At 36.7% G+C, this 21,134-nt stretch overlaps 1 protein-coding gene across 3 annotated transcripts; it reads right to left on the reverse strand.

The window, feature by feature from the left end:
- Positions 1 to 1,394: 1,394 nt before the first annotated feature.
- Positions 1,395 to 21,133, reverse strand: LOC138315120 (nucleoporin SEH1-like). 3 transcript variants are annotated; one of them, XR_011207462.1, is made up of 11 exons: positions 20,898 to 21,133; positions 14,772 to 14,822; positions 14,277 to 14,528; positions 13,735 to 13,865; positions 13,383 to 13,475; positions 12,494 to 12,634; positions 9,872 to 9,962; positions 9,611 to 9,689; positions 8,807 to 8,963; positions 1,980 to 2,805; positions 1,395 to 1,802 (listed from the first exon to the last, which is right to left on the reverse strand). XR_011207462.1 is itself a non-coding variant. In XM_069255880.1 (11 exons), the coding sequence occupies exons 1-11, from the start codon at positions 21,006 to 21,008 to the stop codon at positions 2,709 to 2,711; spliced, it is 1,173 nt and encodes a 390-aa protein (XP_069111981.1). In that variant the 5' UTR covers positions 21,009 to 21,133; the 3' UTR covers positions 1,395 to 2,708. The 3 variants fall into 3 exon arrangements, 2 of the variants coding, with proteins under 2 accessions (XP_069111981.1, XP_069111980.1); XM_069255880.1 differs by having other exon boundaries at positions 1,395 to 2,805; positions 14,277 to 14,365; positions 14,396 to 14,528; XM_069255879.1 differs by having other exon boundaries at positions 1,395 to 2,805.
- Position 21,134: the final 1 nt, after the last annotated feature.

The raw sequence follows: 21,134 nt of genomic DNA on the forward strand, positions 1-21,134 counted from the left end.
TGTAGACTTGAAAGAATGTCAAGGTCCTTTATTTGAACAGACTTGGTACCCCTTCATCCCAGCATGACCCAGGCCCAATATGAGTACCTTAGGCCTTTTCGTTCTTGAGAAGAAATAGTTTAAAGATTTTAGCCTATTTGACCCTTGTAACCTTGAATGAAGGTCAAGGTCCTTCATTTGAACAAACTTGGTAGCCCAGGGCCTCCATCCTAGCAACCGGCAGGCCAAATATGAGTACCATGGGCCTTTTGGTCCTTGAGAAGAAGTTGTTAAAAGATTTAACTTCATATACGAGTACCGTATTTGCCATAATTAGCCCTTTCCTTTTAATGAGCAGTTGAAGCTGTATAAACACCCATGTGACCTTTTTTTACATTTTGGTTCTCTAATAAGTCGTCCTCCCCTGCTCCGGGTGTTAAAACAACCTAACATACAGTTCCATTGCATAAGGGTCTTAAGCTTCTTAACCCCATTGTAGTGTAACAATGATCAATATGCTGTACAATACAGAATTTTAATGTCCCAACAGAACATCACGTACATAATACTAAACATCACCATATTATACGTTTACATCAGGCCCCACAAAAAAAAAATGTATGTTGAGGGTTACCCGACCAACCCTAATTTTTTACCCCCTGACCATAACTTTTTTCCCCACTTTTCTACGGAAAAAATTAAAAGTCGTGATTTCGACCTCAAGACTCCAGTCCGGCCATTATTTTAGAGTGAAAGACAATAAAAAAAATATCCTCCCGACCTACCGACCCTATTTTTTTTTGCCAATGTAACCCTAAACAGACTTTTTTTTTTTGGCCTCATAGAGGATTTCACATTAATATGAATGGATAATGTAAGATATATACAACGATCTGATGAGAATGGATTAAAATTGAGCGTTTCAAAGAAACAAGATGAGAAATATATAATACAATAGATAAATCATGAAAAATTATAACATGGTAAATGGTATTTTGAAAAATGAACATATCATTTTAAAAGATTTGTGATAAGTGAAAGGCCTACCTTACCACATACATTCCATATGATAACACCCCACAATGTTAAGCCCCCTCCTCCCACCTCATAACTCTCCCCTCCAGATTGAGGACATTTTCCCCTGTGACAATTATCCGGAACTCAGAAAATTCTTCACAACCATCCCATGGAAAAGGAACACTAAACTGAACACAATATGGTCATCCTGACTGAAGGGAGGTAATTTGATTGTCAACAAGTACAACATCTCATTGAGCAATAAACAGATGAAACTCAAGAATACAATATACATATCAATATAAAAGCACCTTTTTTATAATTTCCCATACATCCACACAATATGGTCATCCTGACTGAAGGGAGGTAATTTGATTGTCAACAAGTACAACATCTCATTGAGCAATAAACGGATGAAACTCAAGAATACAATATACATATCAATATAAAGCACCTTTTTTTTTATAATTTCCCATACATCATGATCCTCTTCCATCTCACAGAAATATTAACTATTATCATATTAATTGTAACTGTTCTCACGGAGTACTTCCATACTTGTAGTAACTCCTAAATCTTGTTCCTTTGTTTTATAATCAGTGATCACCGGTACAGACTTTGTTTACACTCATTTTTTGCCAAAGATAAATGTTGATCCCCTTTTGTTGCTAATCATTTAAAATTAATCTTGGTCTAAATCTGTAACACATTCTGCCTTGGTCCTTTTGTCAGTAATACATTTTGCTTTTGTCCTTTTGTCATAAATATTTTTTTCCTTTGGTCCTTTCTTCAGTAATACACTTTGCCTTGGTCCTTTTGTCAGTAATACATTTTCCTTGGTCCTTTTGACAGTCATACATTTTCCTTGGTCCTTTTGACAGTCATACATTTTCCTTGGTCCTTTTGACAGTAATACACTTTGCCTTGGACCTTTTGTCAGTGATACATTTTTCTTTGGTCCTTTTGTCAGTAATACACTTTGCCTTGGTCCTTTTGTCAGTAATACATTTTGCCTTGGTCCTTTTGACAGTAATACATTTTGCCTTGGTCCTTTGGTTAGTAATTCATTTTCCCTGGTCTTTTTGTCAGTAACACACTTCCCTTGGTCCTTTTGTCAGTAATACATTTTCCCTTGGCCTTTTTGTTAGTAATACATTTTCCCTTGGTCCTTTTGTCAGTAATACACTTTGCCTTGGTCCTTTTGACAGTAATACATTTTGCCTTGGTCCTTTTGTCAGTAATACACTTTGCCTTGGTCCTTTTATCATTAATACACTTTGCCTTGGTCCTTTTGTCAGTAATACATTTTCCTTGGTCCTTTTGACAAATATAATTCTCCTTGGTCCTTTTGTCAGTAATACATTTTCCTTTGGTCCTTTTGTCAGTAAATACATTTTCCTTGGTACTTTTGTCAGTAATACATTTTCCCTTGGCCTTTTTGTTAGTAATACATTTTGCCTTGGTCCTTTTGTCAGTAATACATTTTCCTTTTGGTCCTTTTGTCAGTAATACACTTTGCCTTGGTCCTTTTGTCAGTAATACACTTTGCCTTGGTCCTTTTGACAGTAATACATTTTCCTTTGGTCCTTTTGTCAGTAATACATTTTCCCTGGTCCTTTTGTCAGTAATACATTTTCCTTTTGGTCCTTTTGTCAGTAATACATTTCACCTTGGTCCTTTCTTCAGTAATACATTTTACCTTGGCCTTTTTCTTAGTAATACGCTTTGCCTTGGTCCTTTTTTGTGTTGAAGTTTGGCCAGCCTGAGTTTCTTTTGATGTTCATGTTTCCTTGTGGAGGGGGTATGGATCTGGAAAGAGACAGAACATACTGACATGTGACCTATACAATATGAATGTAAGCTATATTCAATACTCGCCAAATCAATCGCTCACATATATGTGTATCATTAATTCAGGATAACAGACTGACCATCACTACACCAATGAAATGTTGTTTGGGATGTGGGTTAGGTGTAGTATTTATGGATGACCATCCTCGATATTCCAGGGGTTCCGTAGGCAGCTCAGCGGAAAACATTTGACCAATCACAGGCCAGCAAAGATTTCCTCTGAAGACTATATAGAGAGTGATGCCTAACATCAAAGCTACACAGTCGACGACAGTGTGCCGTTATACGGCTCTTTTGATGTACATCAAATGACTAAATTACCTGTACTGTTCTGTTGCCTCCAGTTTTACTATGAGATAGTCCAGGGGTGTAGAGATCATAAATGATCGGAACCCCTGGAGTATCGAGGATGATGGATGCCACAGGTGTGGTAGTATAATTTGACTGGGTCGTTTATCTTTTTACAATACATTAATTGTTGATCTTGATTTACATAGCAGTAACTTCCCATCCATTTTGTTACCCTTGCTATCCAGATAAACAGTTTCTTGAAATTTCTTAAAAAGTGCTAAAGATAAATTACAGCAAATAAGATTATCCAAGCATGGAATATTCTGCCTTGTTGTCTATAACAATCAATTAACCACAGTTACAATTTGTACACACACTTGTAAACTGGTAACCTTAATACATGTAACCTCTCCTAATAAGCAGTCAAGTAGACTGGTAGAATCACTCCATGAGGTTGAGACAGAATAATTTAATCCTGAGGCGTAAGGTTCTCAAGTTGTCAAATACAATGCCTGTTAAGTGTTTGATAGCTGAAGATCTGACCACCATGGTAATGTGATCCACCCTGTCTCACCCCATTAATGATATTTTTTGTTCTTACCCTGTTCCTATTGTGATGTATTTACTGTTGTCATTACATAAAATACAAAACAATATTGACGTGATGCACTGAAATGTTATTGCTGAAATATCAGCCCAGTGTTAAGGTAACATAATATTGTCATGAAGTCCTACATATTGTTCTAGTTCTGTGTGTGTAATGGCTGTCTTCCTCGAGCTCTTGGTAAAGTACATGTAGATATATATTACCTATACTAGGAAGTGTGCATGTGGCTATCTTTGTCCAGGCGAAATGTGTAAAAATGGTCCAATATATAAACACATGAGTATAAACATTTCCAAAAGTCTAAATTTCTACACAACAGATCCATGGGACATATCTAACATTTCCTAAGGAGACCAAAGTGACCTGTGAATTCACTCACAACAATGGCTTCATATACTATTTCAGGTGCATCGCTTCCTAACTTGTGAAATATACACCAATATTGAAAGTTAATTCAGTAAATTTGGAGATACAGCTATAAAGAATCATTCTCATCAACCTAGTCATCACAAGGATAGACTTAAAAGATTTTCAAACTTTTTGTCAACTCATTGACATGAATCATACAGTGGTTTTGAGAACAATATGGCTAAGGTACGATTTATCATCAATCGGAGGGACCTTCTGTAGACTACAACTTCTGGTCATTGTAACATCACAATCACTGGCAGGTGGGACTAATTGACAGTTAATTGTATTTCACCCACATTGATTAGGTATTATTGTAAGGTCATTAGCTGTTATTTTTTGCCACATGACTATGCACGTCAGATTATTTCTCATCATCATAAATCTAACATTGTTGGAGTAACTACTAGAGAGACCAATACTGAAGTAATGAAGGTATTTTTCTATGTAAAATGGTATCATGATACAGAATCTTAAATAGGTTTAAGTGGGAATGCTTTTAATCTTACAGCTTTACTAATTCAAGTGACACTAGCTATTTGCTGTTTTTACATTGCTGGTTCCCTGAAGTGTCCATACACCTGACAAAATGGCCACCTACCTTCAACTGTGATAAGCTGAAGTGCTATTATTCTGGAGACAAGCATGTTTGGCCTGTTTATTTTATATAAGGATGTGCCAGGTTTGATGGTGGAGGAAAGCTGGAGTACTCACCAACACCCACCAGCCATCAATACATGGCAACTGCAGCCTCATATGGGATTCCAACTCATGTGGTAATATGTGGGGACTTCTCAACCACCCATATATCTCATCCAAGTCAATTTTCATAATTTTACTCCTAGTTATAAACTTTGAAATAATTAGGCTTAGTATGAGGGTACAGGCACATCTCACGAGTAAAATTACAAAAATTGACTCCGATGACATTAACACCAGTATAAATGAACAAACTTTTATTCTGTACCTACATATTGCAATAATCTTCTCCCAAGGGTAGGTATTGATTGTGGATCATGTGTTTGTGAGTGTAGCATCATATTTTTAACTGTAGTTTTTGCAGAAAAATTATTGATGTAATATGTAAAGACAAAATATGATAAGATTAAAACAGATAGCTGCCCATGTTAGGTACTAAACACTAACGCTATTGGGGCCAGTTTCACGAACATTCCTTAACTTAAAATTCTCCATAGGAAAGGATTAGATTTAAAGGAAAATCCCTATGGAAAAGATTACAGATTTTAAGGAAGGCTCCTTAACTTAAAAGGATTTTCCGTGAAATCTGTAATCCTTTCCTATGGAGAACTTTAAGTTAAGGGTTTCCTTAAATTGAAGTAATGTTTATGAAACTGGGCAAGACTTGGAATTATCCAATATATGGCTAGGTAATCAATGTGTACTTAACTGTTAACCACTTTATCACTAGATCAAACATTTTCACAACCTTTCACGAGTGACCTAAAACACGAGTTCAAATGTTTTCGCCAATGATTGCATAAAAAATGTTTTTACAAAATGGAAATTTACTAGCATCATGTCCTTGACTGTAAATATAATATATGCGAAAATGTATGTGGTTCATAGTAGCATATATTCCAGTTGCTGAGCATGCTATAGACAGGACTTATAGAAATAAAAAAAAAAAAAAACATGGAGGAAGTAGGATCTATGAGTTGTCTACTGTTGTGAGCAGCTATGTTGATACATCATTAGTGGAAAGAGAGAATTACATGTGTAAATTGTCATCTCTCGCAAACAATGTAGTAGCGAAATTGTTCATAGGGGCAGGTAACTCTGTAAGACAAGACAGAACAGAGAAGGTCAGATGGTTAAAACATGACAAACACTGCTAAAGTAAGGGTTAGAGGAATGATCGTGGAACAGTCTCCCTGTACAATAGAAGTGTGATATGTTCAGAAAACATAGCTGGTATATATAGTCAGTGCTGAGTGTGCATATTAAGTATAATATGGTTGATTCACTGATACTCAAGCAATGGGCTGTTAATCTCTGTTCGTTTATAGATAACAAACAAGCAAAGCTATTGTTACATATTTAATCGACAAATTATTATAATGCATAATATATACAACTGGGAACCTCTTTTTTTATCATACAGCTCACATCAGACTAACAGACTCGAGACAAATCCATGTCATACAGGTACACATACATACAATCTGTAAATAATCCTCTCATTAAGCTCAACTGACTAACAAACTGAGGAAAATAAACTTTTATAAACACACAAATGGGAAACAAATGAATCTTAATTAGAGCATGTTTACCAGGAGCATCATCATACATTAAGTTATGATCATGGTACAGCTAAACGATCGGACAAACTTGTTTTTATTAAGGCTAAGTTGATTATGTTAAACTGAAAAGACTAAAGTTAAAAAGAACTTTTGTCAGTTTTCTTACAATTACAACATATGTACAGGCAGTACTAAAATTATTAAGGCTCCCAGAAAAAACTTAGTTAGTAAGCTCATTGGTTATTTCTGGTGCACACATCCATTTTCTTATGGATACCTAGATTTAACATCTTCTCATCCATACTGTTGCTACAAGCAACTTACAAGAGCCAATAACTTTGATATAGGATATTGTTACTGAAGTTAGGGTTAATCACAGAAAGCAAACGATTGGCTAGGACAACATAGAAACAGCAGAGTTCAATAAACCATGTTATCTTCTACTCAACCTACAATGACACATTTATTGTACCAGTATAAGGAAGATGTTCTCATATAGAAATAAATACAATCAAATGTCTTTCCTAGCAGCATTAAACATAAGAGATTTGAAGAATGTAACAAAACTGATCTTTTGTCTCACCCTCTTCACTCTAGGGGTTAATTATGATTTCTCTGTATTCCATGGATACTTTCTATATCTAAATATCTTTGTGATAATCTGATGTTAATGACTATCTTAACAAAAAATTGACTTATACATTAAAATTTGATTATGTAGAAATTACAGATGTACACTGATAGGTGCCAGATAAGCTAGTAAGGCAATCCATTCCTTTTAAAATATTTCCATACATAACCTTACTTCAGGCACAACTGTTTTTAAATTCCTTTTGATATGGGCAATAGGCAGCAAATATCTATAGACAAATATCTATTGTTTTTACAATTATCTATTTTACCAAATATTTTTATTGGAGCCACTCATGACAAAATACCAGATGATAAACAACTGAGCAAGCAAGCAACAAAGTTACTGAAGTGAACAAAATCTAACAGCTGCAAAAGCACAGATGTGCAAAGCTACAAGATTGATGATATGTATAATGCATTACCTGGTAAGCAAAATAATCATGGTGAAAACTTTGGTGGATTGAGATCTGTGCAGTTAAGAAAGTTATTTATTGCTTGTGCCAAGCGAGCAATAAATTATATCATAAAGAAAAGAGTAATTCTGAATTGTTGTAACAAGAGGCCCATGGGCCTTAGCAGTCACCTGAGTTCGGATACAGAATGAAACAAAGACACAAAAACACTATATATTGGCCCATCAGGCCCTTGAATCCAGTCAGTGATTTTATAACTGACTTTTTAATCTATGAAGAGTATCTAGTTCCATCAAATCTGTGAATTCAGAAGATTTTTTTTCTTATTTTAGTCATTTTGACCCCTTTTGGCCCCGCCCATCTACCCCTGGAGGTTGGCCAGGACCAATATGGATATGATGCTGAAATGCTATCACAGAGTAATAATTCTAACCAATTGTTTATCGCCATACGACGGACGACGGACGACGGACAAAAGGCGATTAGAATAGGTTACTTGAGGTCTCAGGTGACCTAAAAATCTATAAACAGAGGCCATTGCTCTAGCATCAGTGAACCAGTGCACAACAGTGTATACCACTCTCCTGCCAGGGAAATAGTCTTAGTATGTGCAGGAAATACTCAACCAATCAGAGAAAAAAAAAAGCAGTACACAAGCAGAAAAAGACATTACATGAACAGAATGCAGAACAAATGAATGTTTAAAGATAAAATATACACAGCAAAACTCAAACTAAACACGTTAAGTGTTATATAAAGAACACTGACATTTACTCATGTACACAAGATGACCTAACATTCATGTGTTCCACATTTACAACAGATATACCGTATTTGACCTAAAAAAAGGTTTCTCCCCTATTAAGGGCACTGCTGCCTTTTTCAACTAAAATTTCTAGGTTGAGATTAAGAAAAGATCCTTTAATTTATATTGCCTGCGCACTGCACCAGTATTAGATCAAATACGGCAGATAGTGACTACACAGAAAAACTTTTATGATGTGTCTGTTATGCTGTACAACCTTTAAAAATTATATTATAAAGGGAGATAATAAATAGCTCAGGATTCTGTGTACAAATCCATTAACATCCACTGAGACTTTGTTCTGTGAATTCTAGTGATCTGACACAACTATGTAACTAACAAGCTGTTTATAACTTAATCTAATTTGTAATCTATATGTGAATAGACCGCTCTTGGTACCAATGGCCCTAGTCAATGACCGGGTCATTACTACCGATCGAGGATTGCTGGTGTCAGTGACCTGGTCACTATGGTAACCAATGACCTATATCAGTGCCATGCGACATGGTCTCTGGAAGCCACTGGGGTGACCTTGAAGTACCTGACGCTGCCGCTAACACCTCCATCTGGCTGGGCGTTACTATTGAAACTGGGCTGCTGGGAGAGAGAAGCGAGTCCTGACAGACGATCCATATCTTGCTGCTGCGTTCCATCACCCTTCAGAACCGCCATACATCGCCAACTATCCAGGTAATTAGCTGGTGACAACAATTTAAGTCAACAATATATATTTTCAGTTTCATAAAATAATGTAGATTGGTTAAATCTTGTCACATGAAATGCTATTCCATACTTTTTACAAATGTTATTCTATGAAATATATTCGTTCATTATTGGTTTTTTCCCCCAATTACATTTGATATCACAATTTCAAAATAAACTTATGAATCAACTGCAATATTGTCAACAGTCAACTCTCTTGCCATAAATTTTCCTTACTCTCAGCTATTAAACATACTATACGTGTATTTGATAAATCTGATCAGTTGTACCTGGTAATTCAGATTTCTCAAAGAATAGTCACATAAAACTGCAAAAGTTATACAATTATTTTTTATCAAAAGTATAATCTTACACATATACAGGAATGTTTGATGAGGTAATGTACCAAACATTCAGAATTTAATAGAAAACTTTAAAAATAAAACGTTTCACTCTTCCAATGTGACAAAACATCATATTACATGCTGGTGCAAATTATATGTAAAGTTGCTGAGTTTCAGTCAATGAGACTTGCCGAGTATATGAAATATCTTTAAGCATCAGATGGAAAACATCTTTTTTTTCCATAAATCTAGATTGTCTAGTTACTCTAGTATAACGGAAATACTAGACAATTGTCTACCTTTCCAGAGACGAACACAACCATCATCACCAGAGGAGGCTAGTACTGTTCCAATCACATTCCAACAAATTCTCCACACCTGCAGCAAAGAAAACATCAAATTCATACAAGAGAAGCATAAAAATAAAGAAATTTAAACAAAACATTTGAATAAACTTCAGCTAATACACCACCCCATCCCCCCCCCCAAAAAAAAACCAACCCCTCCAAACAAATGTGTTTCAAAATGTGAATATTTAACAGTAAATGTCACTATCTTACCTCTGACTCATGATCTGTGAACTCTGCTACTCTTTTTATTGTGAATTTGTTGTTGTTGACTTGATTTGCTGCTATTGGGGCATCTCGCGTGCTAGAAACACCAATAATATCAATGTCAAGGATAGACCTATAAACAATACCTACTCATAGCAACCAACATTTTTATATAAACGATACCTACTCAAAGCAACCAACATTTTAATATAAACAATACCTACTCATAGCAACCAACATTTTAATATAAACAATACCTACTCATAGCAACCAACATTTTAATATAAACAATACCTACTCATAGCAACCAACATTTTAATATAAACAATACCTACTCATAGCAACCAACATTTTAATATAAACAATACCTACTCATAGCAACCAACATTTTAATATAAACAATACCTACTTATAGCAACCAATATTTTAATATAAACAATACCTACTCATAGCAACCAACATTTTGATATAAACAATACCTATCTAAACAACCAACATTTTAACATAAACAATACCTACTTATAGCAACCAACATTTTAACATAAACAATACCTACTCATAACAACCAACATTTTGATATAAACGATACCTACTCATAACAACCAACATTTTAACATAAACAATACCTACTTATAGCAACCAACATTTTAACATAAACAATACCTACTCATAACAACCAACATTTTAATATAAACAATACCTACTCATAGCAACCAATATTTTAACATAAACAATACCTACTCAAAGCAACCAACATTTTGATATAAACGATACCTACTCATAACAACCAACATTTTAATATAAACAATACCTACTCATAGCAACCAATATTTTAATATAAACAATACCTACTCATAGCAACCAACATTTTGATATAAACGATACCTACTTATAGCAACCAATATTTTAATATAAACAATACCTACTCATAGCAACCAACATTTTAACATAAACAATACCTACTCATAACAACCAACATTTTAACATAATAAACAATACCTACTCATAACAACCAATATTTTAATATAAACAATACCTACTTATAGCAACCAATATTTTAATATAAACAATACCTACTCATAACAACCAACATTTTAACATAAACAATACCTACTTATAGCAACCAACATTTTAATATAAACAATACCTACTCATAGCAACCAACATTTTTATATAAACAATACCTACTCATAGCAACCAACATTTTAATATAAACAATACCTACTCATAGCAACCAACATTTTTATATAAACGATACCTACTCAAAGCAACCAACATTTTAATATAAACAATACCTACTCATAGCAACCAATATTTTAATATAAACAATACCTACCCATAGCAACCAACATTTTAATATAAACAATACCTACTCATAGCAACCAATATTTTAATATAAACAATACCTACCCATAGCAACCAACATTTTAATATAAACAATACCTACTTATAGCAACCAATATTTTAATATAAACAATACCTACTTATAGCAACCAATATTTTAATATAAACAATACCTACTCATAGCAACCAACATTTTAATATAAACAATACCTACTCATAGCAACCAACATTTTAATATAAACAATACCTACTCATAGCAACCAACATTTTGATATAAACGATGGTTAGACAGACCATTTTTTCTTTGTCTGTTGGGTTAATTGTTAAAAGTTAGACATGACAAGGTCAAAGGGAGATAACTTCACATTTTCCACCTAAATACACTTTGGCAATACAACATACAGTCATGTAAGAAAGAAACTTGGCAGGAGATAAGAGGTCTACCTGAGAGGTGTCAGGCTAGGAGATGAGTGGTGTACATTAGAGGTGTATGGCTAGGAGACAAATGATGTACCTGAGAGGTGTAAGGCTAGGAGACAAGTGGTGTACCTGAGAGATGTATGGCTAGGAGACGAGTGGTGTACCTGAGTGGTGTAAGGCTAGGAGATAAGTGGTGTACTTGAGAGGTGTCAGGCTAGGAGACAAGTGGTGTACCTGAGAGTTGTCAGGCTAGGATACAAGCGGTGTACCTGAGAAGTGTAAGGCTAGGATACAAGCGGTGTATCTGAGAAGTGTAAGGGTAGGAGACGAGTGGTGTACCTGAGAAGCGTAAGGCTAGGATACAAGCAGTGTACCTGAGAAGTGTAAGGCTAGGAGAAGAGTGGTGTACCTGAGAGATGTAAGTCTAGGAGACAAGTGGTGTACCTGAGTGGTATAAGGCTAGGAGACGAGTGGTGTACCTGAGAAGTGTAAGGCTCGGAGACAAGCGGTGTACATGAGTGGTGTAAGGCTAGGATACAAGCGGTGTACCTGAGTGGTGTTCAGCTAGGAGACGAGCGGTGTACCTGAGTGGTATAAGGCTAGGAGACAAGTGGTGTACCTGAGAGGTGTAAGGCTAGGAGACAAGTGGTGTACCTGAGAGGTGTAAGACTAGGAGACGAGTGGTGTACCTGAGAGGTGTAAGGCTAGGAGACGAGTGATGTACCTAAGATGTGTAAGGCTAGGAGACGAGTGGTGTACCTGAGAGGTGTAAGGCTAGAAGACGAGTGATGTACCTAAGATGTGTAAGGCTAGGAGACGAGTGGTGTACCTGAGAAGTGAAAGGCTAGGAGACCAGTGGTGTACCTGAGAGGTGTAAGGCTGATCACTTTGAGATCTTTGGACGCCACAGCCAGGAGGTGATATGATCTGCCTAGGTTAGGAGCGAATGCGATGTCATGTACAGGATCTGTTACAATGTTGATTGTTTCGACTTTCACCCATTTCCTGTAAAGATTCACATTTAACATATTAAATTAACATTTCAGTAAGTTTCTTCTATTTACAATACTACTGCATTATCATATTATCCATATTTACTTGAACAGCTAGTTCCCTCCATATCTGTTATAGGAGATCTACAGCTGGTTGCACTAAACAGTGCTGCACTCATCACCCGTGGCTCAGCTCTGCTCAAAACCTTGTTTTGACAGATTCAATCAAATTGGTTCCGTCAGGTTTTTAGCCAATGAGATTGAAGGTTACGTATGCTTTATAGGCACATATAAACAATAATGGTGTTGGATAATGCTGTGAACTCTATTGAGTTTGACATATATGATGTATTGCTATTCCAATTTGTGTCATTTGTATCATCTGTAACACATTATGATATTGTTCAGTACTTGTTTCTGACACGATAGATCTGTATGATCTGTTGTCAGTGATGTGTTTGTCGCCACAGCAACAGGTCTCTATGGACAAAGCTATTTCATTGATCACTATCCCCCTCCCAACCTAAAGAGTTCTTATTTTGAGAGAGTTTCTTGATCATTTCCTATTTATCATATGACATCAACAAAACGAGTTGGCTGAGCTGACCCAAGGCTCATTAGTGCAGCGTAGTGCAATGCAATCATTCGTGGATTTCCGACGATGGTCATTCTCTGGTACAATGGTGACCTCACAGGGGATTAAGACACTTAAACAAACAGCATTTCCTCTGAGGTGTGACAGAGTTGTGTCTGTTGATTACCTTGTTTTATCGTTGTATTCATAGATCTGAACTTTTCCACCACCAGTCGGGCTGGCATCATCACTTCCTACTGCTATCATTGGTGGGTGCATTCTACAACAAAAGCAATGTTTTCAGTCATATTTAGTGTCTTTTATCATATATCTAGTTAAATTTGAAGCATTTTTCACAATTTCTATTGATTAGTCTAAGGCATCAATTTTTATGAGGACGATATTTCAAAATGATTTCAAATATTTAACCCTTGTGACCTTGATGAGCCTAAATCTTAGATATATTTGGTTGTCTTTTTGAACACATTCCTAGAAAAGCAGGAGTTGATGACTCGTGTTTTATGTTGTGTTACCAGTACCTGGACATGTTCCATGACAGACAACTACAACTTAGTTTGGTCTGGATGTCGTTTTGTAGTGACCACTGACTCAAGTTCATCACATCTGGGGCCTCATATATTCTTACTGTTCCGTCAGCAGAGCAAGTGGCCTAGAACATATTTCATTAAAATAGAATTGCACTGTTGAATCTTAACAGCTAAAAACATTTAACAAATCTTCATCAAAATTGGTGGTTTTCTTTGCGAAATCTGAGAACCAGAAGTAACAACAGCATACTTCAGTTAAGTTTAAAATGACAGGCATAAGATCTTCGGGCTGAACCGGGTATAATATATTGTGCATGTTTCATCTATTTGTTGTGTGTTTAAAAAGTTTAAAATTCAAATGTTGAAACATATCAAGAAAACAATGTAAAGAAAATGCATAAAGTCACTCAGCCTCAAAGAATTCTATGCATACAACCACATACATGTAGTTATTAAAGTTTAAATATTTCTGCGGATTTCCTTATTATTCAATTCCAACTCATGACAGCGCATAAACAGAAGACGCTTCTCACCAGTTGTAGTCCTAGATGTTTTGGAGCAAACTTGACGTCAGTTACAGAAGTTCGGCTATCAACCAAACTTGACCTTTTCACCCAGTTGCTTTGGTTACCCTTGCCATACTCTCCGATGATTTGGTTACCCTTGCCATACTCTCCGATGATTTCCTCCCAAACTGCAGCCGTCCGGTCAAATGAGCATGTGGCAATGACTTGGCCAAATTCGGGATGTGCCCAGGTAACTCTCCATACAGATCCACTGTGTGTCTGTATAATAGCAACAATTTTACAACATTTTATCTTATGGTTGGGAATCAATTAACTTTGTCAAAAATCGACCAAGTCCAACACACATGAGTTTTTCACTTGAAAGTTTAAATTTAAAAATCTGGTAAATCTTTTTTTTTTAACATCTGATTTATTAAAATTCTTATTGATAATTAAAGACTTACATTTATCATAATATAACAATAGTTCAAAAGTGGTAACAGATCTGTATATTAAACTTACCCTCCAACTTGCTGTGCAATTCCATTGACCATCTTCACCAAGATCCCAAACCTAAAAGACACAACAATATAAATGAAAGTGTTCAAACAAATTTGTAGAGTTGTGATCCCTCACTTTCAGAAAATATTGCTGGTAGGCCTATATAGCTAATCATTATCAACATCATTAAGGCTTATGGCTGTACATGTGTCAATTAAGTTGGGTTCATGTTTAATGCATGGCAAAAAAAAAGAAGTTCTTTTTACAATAAAGGTACCATACCATAATATATCTTATCTACATATGGTAAAGCACAGGTTACATATATTTCATAGGATATCAAATTTGATATGGCTCAGAAAAGAGACTGACAATGGTTAAGCTTATCAAGGGGTAAAAACCTTCACAAAATGATTGTTTGCTAAAAGCATTGCTATGAAGTTTATACAAATAAATAAACATTTCTTATAGTTATTACTTAGTGTAAGGAAACGGCTGAAAACAATATTTTTCTCAATCAAGAGGACATAAGTCCTCAAAATATTGTCCCCTGAGAGTGGAGGTCAAACTTTATAGTAAATTGGTTCACATTAATTTGTTCATGGCAAAAAAAAAATGAAACAAGTAATGGAAAGAAATGTGCCTCCAGCCAGGTTCAAACCCACTACCCTACTCTTATATAATTACTGGTCTGCTGCTCTACCAATGAACTGAGCTAATAAAGGGGGAAATTTCCCCTTGGGCGAAGCTAAATGCGACCATATAACACTATGTATAATTAAAACCTACAATTGCAACACTACTCCTCCTTTTCAAATATGACCATGCACCCTCGAACACAGACCAACCTAGCCCAAGATAATCTGGCCCTAACACCAGACTTAGACATTATGATAATTAGATGTCTGGTTTAGGGCCAGAGCGCACTAGTACTTGAAATCTGGAATTAGCCGACACCGTTTGGTATCGGGCCAGGTCATCTCCGATACAGCTGCTTACATAAAATTACCACCGAGAAGCATCGATTACCTTGGTCTTTTCAGTAAGTGAATACTTTGTCTACTCATAGCAATCCATTTTATCACGCATGCACGTTATATTATGTCAATACAGTAGTTTCTTTTCCGCAACTTTAAATTTCCCTCCTCGTCGTCGCCATCTTCTAATAGTATGCAAATCGCCTGTATTCTCGACAAATTGCTATATTTTGGTATAAAAATTTATTCATTTGTTGAAAAAAGGCAAGATAAGTGGCACTTCTCAGTGGTCAGACTGAACAGGAGATGGCCTGGCCCGATACCAATGGGTGTCGGCGAATTCCATCTTTTCATGTACTAGTGCGCTCTGGCCCTAAACCAGACATGTACATCTATTTGTCATGTTTAAGTCTGGTGTTAGGGCCAGAGTATCTGGCCTGGGGTTAAGACCAACTCAGGTTCTCTCTCCATTAAAGCCTCTCAGTCTCACTGCAGCTAGCACTTGGAGTGGTCTATGGCACCAAATGAAACAGGACGATAATAAATGTGCTGCCAGCCAAGCTCTAACCATAGGCTTACTGGTCTGTTGCTCTACCAACTAAACATAAGTGAAATTCCTTCTAGCTCAAAGCAATAAGATGACAGTTGTATCACTACATGTATTTACAATTAGACTTTATAACATGCAACCAATTTTGAGGAATATCAGCTTAAAATTGGTGATGCAGACAGAACACATGTACTGAACAGAAGTTAGAAACAAACGAGAAGTAACGTTATGTTTTAGGGTACTCCCATAACATGAGAGTCGACTGGTCAGCCGTTTTTTTATCGGACGTTATTTTGCTGACTGTCGACTCTCATTTCCGAAGGCCTATTTCTTTGATGCAGCTTCCGACGTCAGATGAAAGCGGAAGGAAAAATGCAATTATATCACTATCTATAGCTCTAACAGTGATAACATCAATATGTACTTACTGTTTAGGTATTAATTATTCCAATTATCTAGGAAAACCATAAGTTGAGGCCTCATAAAATAGTATTTTAGTGGATTAGATATGATGAATCCTTTACCTAACATTTTGACCTAGTTTTAAATATGGCGGCTGGTTACTACAAACAAAAGGCCCAGAGGGCCTGTATCGCTCACCTGGTTTGTAATGCCAAGTAATGTTCTGAATACAAGTTCATTGTTTCTTTTCTGAAGGAATTTGAATATTTACCTCTAATTCCCCTATTGGGCCCCACTCTTTCTGCTCCAGGGGGTCAAAGCCAAAATTTATACGAATTCTGTTAACCCCAAGGATGTTTCTGGCCAAATTTGGTTACAATCCATGCAGAACTCTAGGACAAGTAGCGATTTTTAGGATTTACCTCTATTTCCCCTATTGGGCCCCGCCCCTCCTGCCCCCAGGGGGGTCAGAGCCAAAATTTATACAAGTTCTGTTCCCCTTCCCCCAAGGATATTTCTGGCCAAATTTGGTTACAATCCATCCAGAACTCTAGGACATGTAGCGATTTAAAGGATTTACTTCTATTTCCACTATTGGGCCTCGCCCCTCCTGCCCCTGGGGGGTCAGAGCCAAAATTTATACAAGCTCTATACAAGTTCTGTTCCCCTTCCCCAAAGCATGTTTCTGGCCAAATTTGGTTGCAATCAAGCCAGAACTCTTGGACAAGTAGCGATTTATAGGATTTACTTTTATTTCTCCTATTGGGCCCCGCCCCTCCTGCCCCCGGGGGTCAGGGTCACCATTTATGCAAAATCTGATCCCCTTCCCCTAAGGAAGTTTCTGGCCAATTTGGTTGCAATCCATGCAGAACTCTAGGACAAGTAGCGATTTATAGGATTTACCTCTATTACCTCTATTGGGTCCCGCCCCTCCTACCCCAGGGGGGTCATATACCATTTATGCAAAATCTGATCTCCTTCCCCTAAGGAAGTTTCCGGCCAAATTTGGTTGCAATCCATGCAGAACTCTAGGACAAGTAGCGATTTATAGGATTTACCTCTATTACCCCTATTGGGCCCCGCCCCTCCTGCCCCAGGGGGGTCAGGGTCACCATTTATGCAAAATCTGATCCCCTTCCCCTAAGGAAGTTTCTGGCCAATTTGGTTGCAATCCATGCAGAACTCTAGGACAAGTAGCGATTTATAGGATTAACCTCTATTACCCCTATTGGGCCCCGCCCCTCCTGCCCCAGGGGGGTCAGATACCATTTATGCAAAATCTGATCTCCTTCCCCTAAGGAAGTTTCTGGCCAAATTTGGTTGCAATCCATGCAGAACTCTAGGACAAGTAGCGATTTATAGGATTTGCCTCTATTACCCCTATTGGGCCCCGCCCCTCCTGCCCCAGGGGGGTCAGGGTCACCATTTATGCAAAATCTGATCCCCTTCCCCTAAGGAAGTTTCTGGCCAAATTTGGTTGCAATCCATGCAGAACTCTAGGACAAGTAGCGATTTATAGGATTTACCTCTATTATCCCTATTGAGCCCCGCCCCTCCTGACCCAGGGGGGTAGGCATATCAAGCGTTTTTGGGACTTTGCAATTCGTTTTTTTCTATTTACAGGCCCAGTATTGCCAACCTCTGATGAGGTCAAATCGGGTGATCACCCTTGAAAAAACGGGTGAAAGGGTCAAAACAAGGGTCATGTGCACATTTTTAACCCAAGGGTCATGTGCACATTTTTAACCCTAAAATATGCATATATCTATAATCTTCATATTGTTATTCAATAATATTTGATATTTTTTGTAATAATATAATTGATATCTGAAAATTAGTAAAAAAAAATGTATTTTTTAAAATATTAAATAAATAAAATCCTGATTTTTTTTTTTGTTCTTCACATGTCCGGTTTCACTATTATCTTTGACTAAACAAAGTGGCGGCCATTATGATTGGCTTGCCTGCCTACTGCAACAAGATACCGTTCACGTTGACTATGTTTTATTCATGTGAGTAAATCTTTGTCTGAAATCACAGTTGTTTGTACTTTTGAAGAGTTTTGAAGAGATTATTTCTGATTTTGAACAGTATTAATTGACCATGTCTGATTTTGCTAGCTGGCTCTGGCTAAAAACGATCATGGACATCGTGATGCACGACTGAATAGATTAATTGCTACAATTTCACACCTTTATGAAAGTTTGTGTAAACACAAACATAGCTACCTGCATTATACAGGGGTCTCATATGAGCCTTAAGCCCTGAGGTGTAATTAAAATTGCACTTGTGGCTTTATCTGACGTCATTTTTGTGAGCTTTTTAACACTTTTTTTTTCAAGTGCTGAAAATTGGGTTATTTGATGACCCCACGCACAGGCGTCTGCTTCTGGTTTGATAAAAAATATAATAACCTACCCCTACTATATGAACAAGGTGAGACACTCCGATACTTCAACTGTGGAACGGAATTGGAACTCTTCAAGAGAGCAGTTGCAAGAAGCAATTTGATTGGTCAATTAATTTGATTAACCAATCAGATTGCAACTTGCAAAACTGCTTGCTTGAAAGATCAACTTCCGTTCCATAGTTAATGCATCGTCCGCTACTTGGATACTTGGTGTCCTGTTTCATATAAAAAAAACTGTAACTTCGAGACAAAAACCTGGCATACATTGCAAAAAGAGGATTCTTAATTAAGGTACGTTGATTAAACGAGCGGACACTCAATATTTTCGTCAAATTTGGTCTAATTTCAAAGTGAATTGGAGCGTACCTTCAACTTCCGGTTCATGGAGTGTCTCACCTTGTTCATATAGTAGGGTTAGGACATTATATTTTTCCAAAACCAAATGCAGACGCCTGTGCCCCACGGGTCAATCGGGTTACGCATTCTCAAATGTCTAAAAAACAGGTCAACCCGGGGAAATCGGGCGAGTTAGCAATACTGCCGGCCAGATCGCTTTCATCATGAAGTTTTGTCTGGGTCATGAAAGTTTATGTTAGATGTAAATATTTGTTTTAAATGAATTTTACGGCTGATTTTGTCAAAATACTTGTTGAATTATGAAAAAGAGGTAGGTATTTGACATTGATGATGATTTAAAATTTAGTCAATAAAGCCTTCTTCTGATAGAACACACTACCATCTACTCCCATAACATGAGAGTCGACTGGTGCCGTTTTTTTATCAGACGTTATTTTGCTGACTGTCGACTCTCATTTCCAAAGGCCTATTTCTTTGATGCAGCTTCCGACGTCAGATGAAGGCGGAAGGAAAAGTGCAATAATATCAATATTTCTTGCTCTAACAGTGATAACATTGATGTGTACTTACAGTTTAGGTATTAATTATCCCATTTATCTAGGAAACCCATAATTTCTGGCCTCATAAAATAGTATTTTAGCGGATTAGATATGATGAATCCCTTCCGTAACATTTTGACCTAGTTTTAAATATGGCGGCTGGTTACTACAAAAAACGGAACGTGAATTCAAGCCGACAGAATGCAAGTAAAAGTAAAGGCAGATCAAGCGTTTTGGGGACTTTGCAATTCGTTTTTTCTATTTACCGGGCGGATCGCTTTCATCATGAAGTTTTGTCTGGGTCATGAAAATTTACGTTAGGAGATGTAATTTACGGCTGATTTTGTCAAAAAATTGTTGATTTATGAAAAAGAGGTAGGTATTTGACATTGATGACGATTTAAATATGATTTAAACTTTTTATATTGTCACAATCCAAACTTTGAAAATGTTACCCTCAGCATCGGGTAAATGGCCTATCGAAAGTTAGAGGTTAGACACGACATAATGTTCCAAAAGTGTCTCGTTGTGCTATACCTCTAACATTGTTGGAGTAACTACCATCCTGATTTTCATAAACAATGTCACAAAATTCGTCTGTTATCATACTTGTACATATGCGATGGCGAGAATTGGTACCCGGCGAGAACTGGTCGCTTGCCAGTACCTCTAACATTGTTGGAGTATGTTTTAGGGATCAACTAGGCCTATAGCTATATACCGATTATCCATACCCGATACATGTAATAGAACTAAGGGGCCATAACTCCACGAAATATTGTCCCAAAATGCATTTATGTAATTCTTCACTTTAGAAAGAAAATAATAATAACTGCGATAACTCAACCCGTCATAACAAACCACACGTGAATTAAATTTTACACAAACCGAAACTAGACAATCGAGATTTACCTTTACTGTCTGGTCACTTGAACAAGTAGCCATGCGATTTCCATGAAAGTCGTATGAAACATCATGAATAAGATCTTTGTGTTCCGCTGGAATTTGCCTTGTTACAAACATGATGTTTGTATACAGATATAATGTCAAACAATTTTTTTAAATGTCACAAAAGCTTTCAAGTTCAGCATCACACGTTTGGTTCTTCCATCTTCGCGGCCCTTCAGCTCTCGTAATGCAACCGAGTTA

The sequence above is a fragment of the Argopecten irradians genome, chromosome 2, assembly GCF_041381155.1.
Source record: "Argopecten irradians isolate NY chromosome 2, Ai_NY, whole genome shotgun sequence".
NCBI lineage: Eukaryota > Metazoa > Mollusca > Bivalvia > Pectinida > Pectinidae > Argopecten > Argopecten irradians.

Coding starts and splice junctions, on each gene's coding strand:
- LOC138315120 (XM_069255879.1), bottom strand. CDS start 21,008: ATGTTTGTAACAAGGCAAATTCCAGCGGAACACAAAGATCTTATTCAT. Junction 14,529..14,771: donor ATTGCACAGCAAGTTGGAGG/GTAAGTTTAATA, acceptor GCTATTATACAG/ACACACAGTGGATCTGTATG. Junction 13,476..13,734: donor CTGTCATGGAACATGTCCAG/GTACTGGTAACA, acceptor CTTTTGTTGTAG/AATGCACCCACCAATGATAG.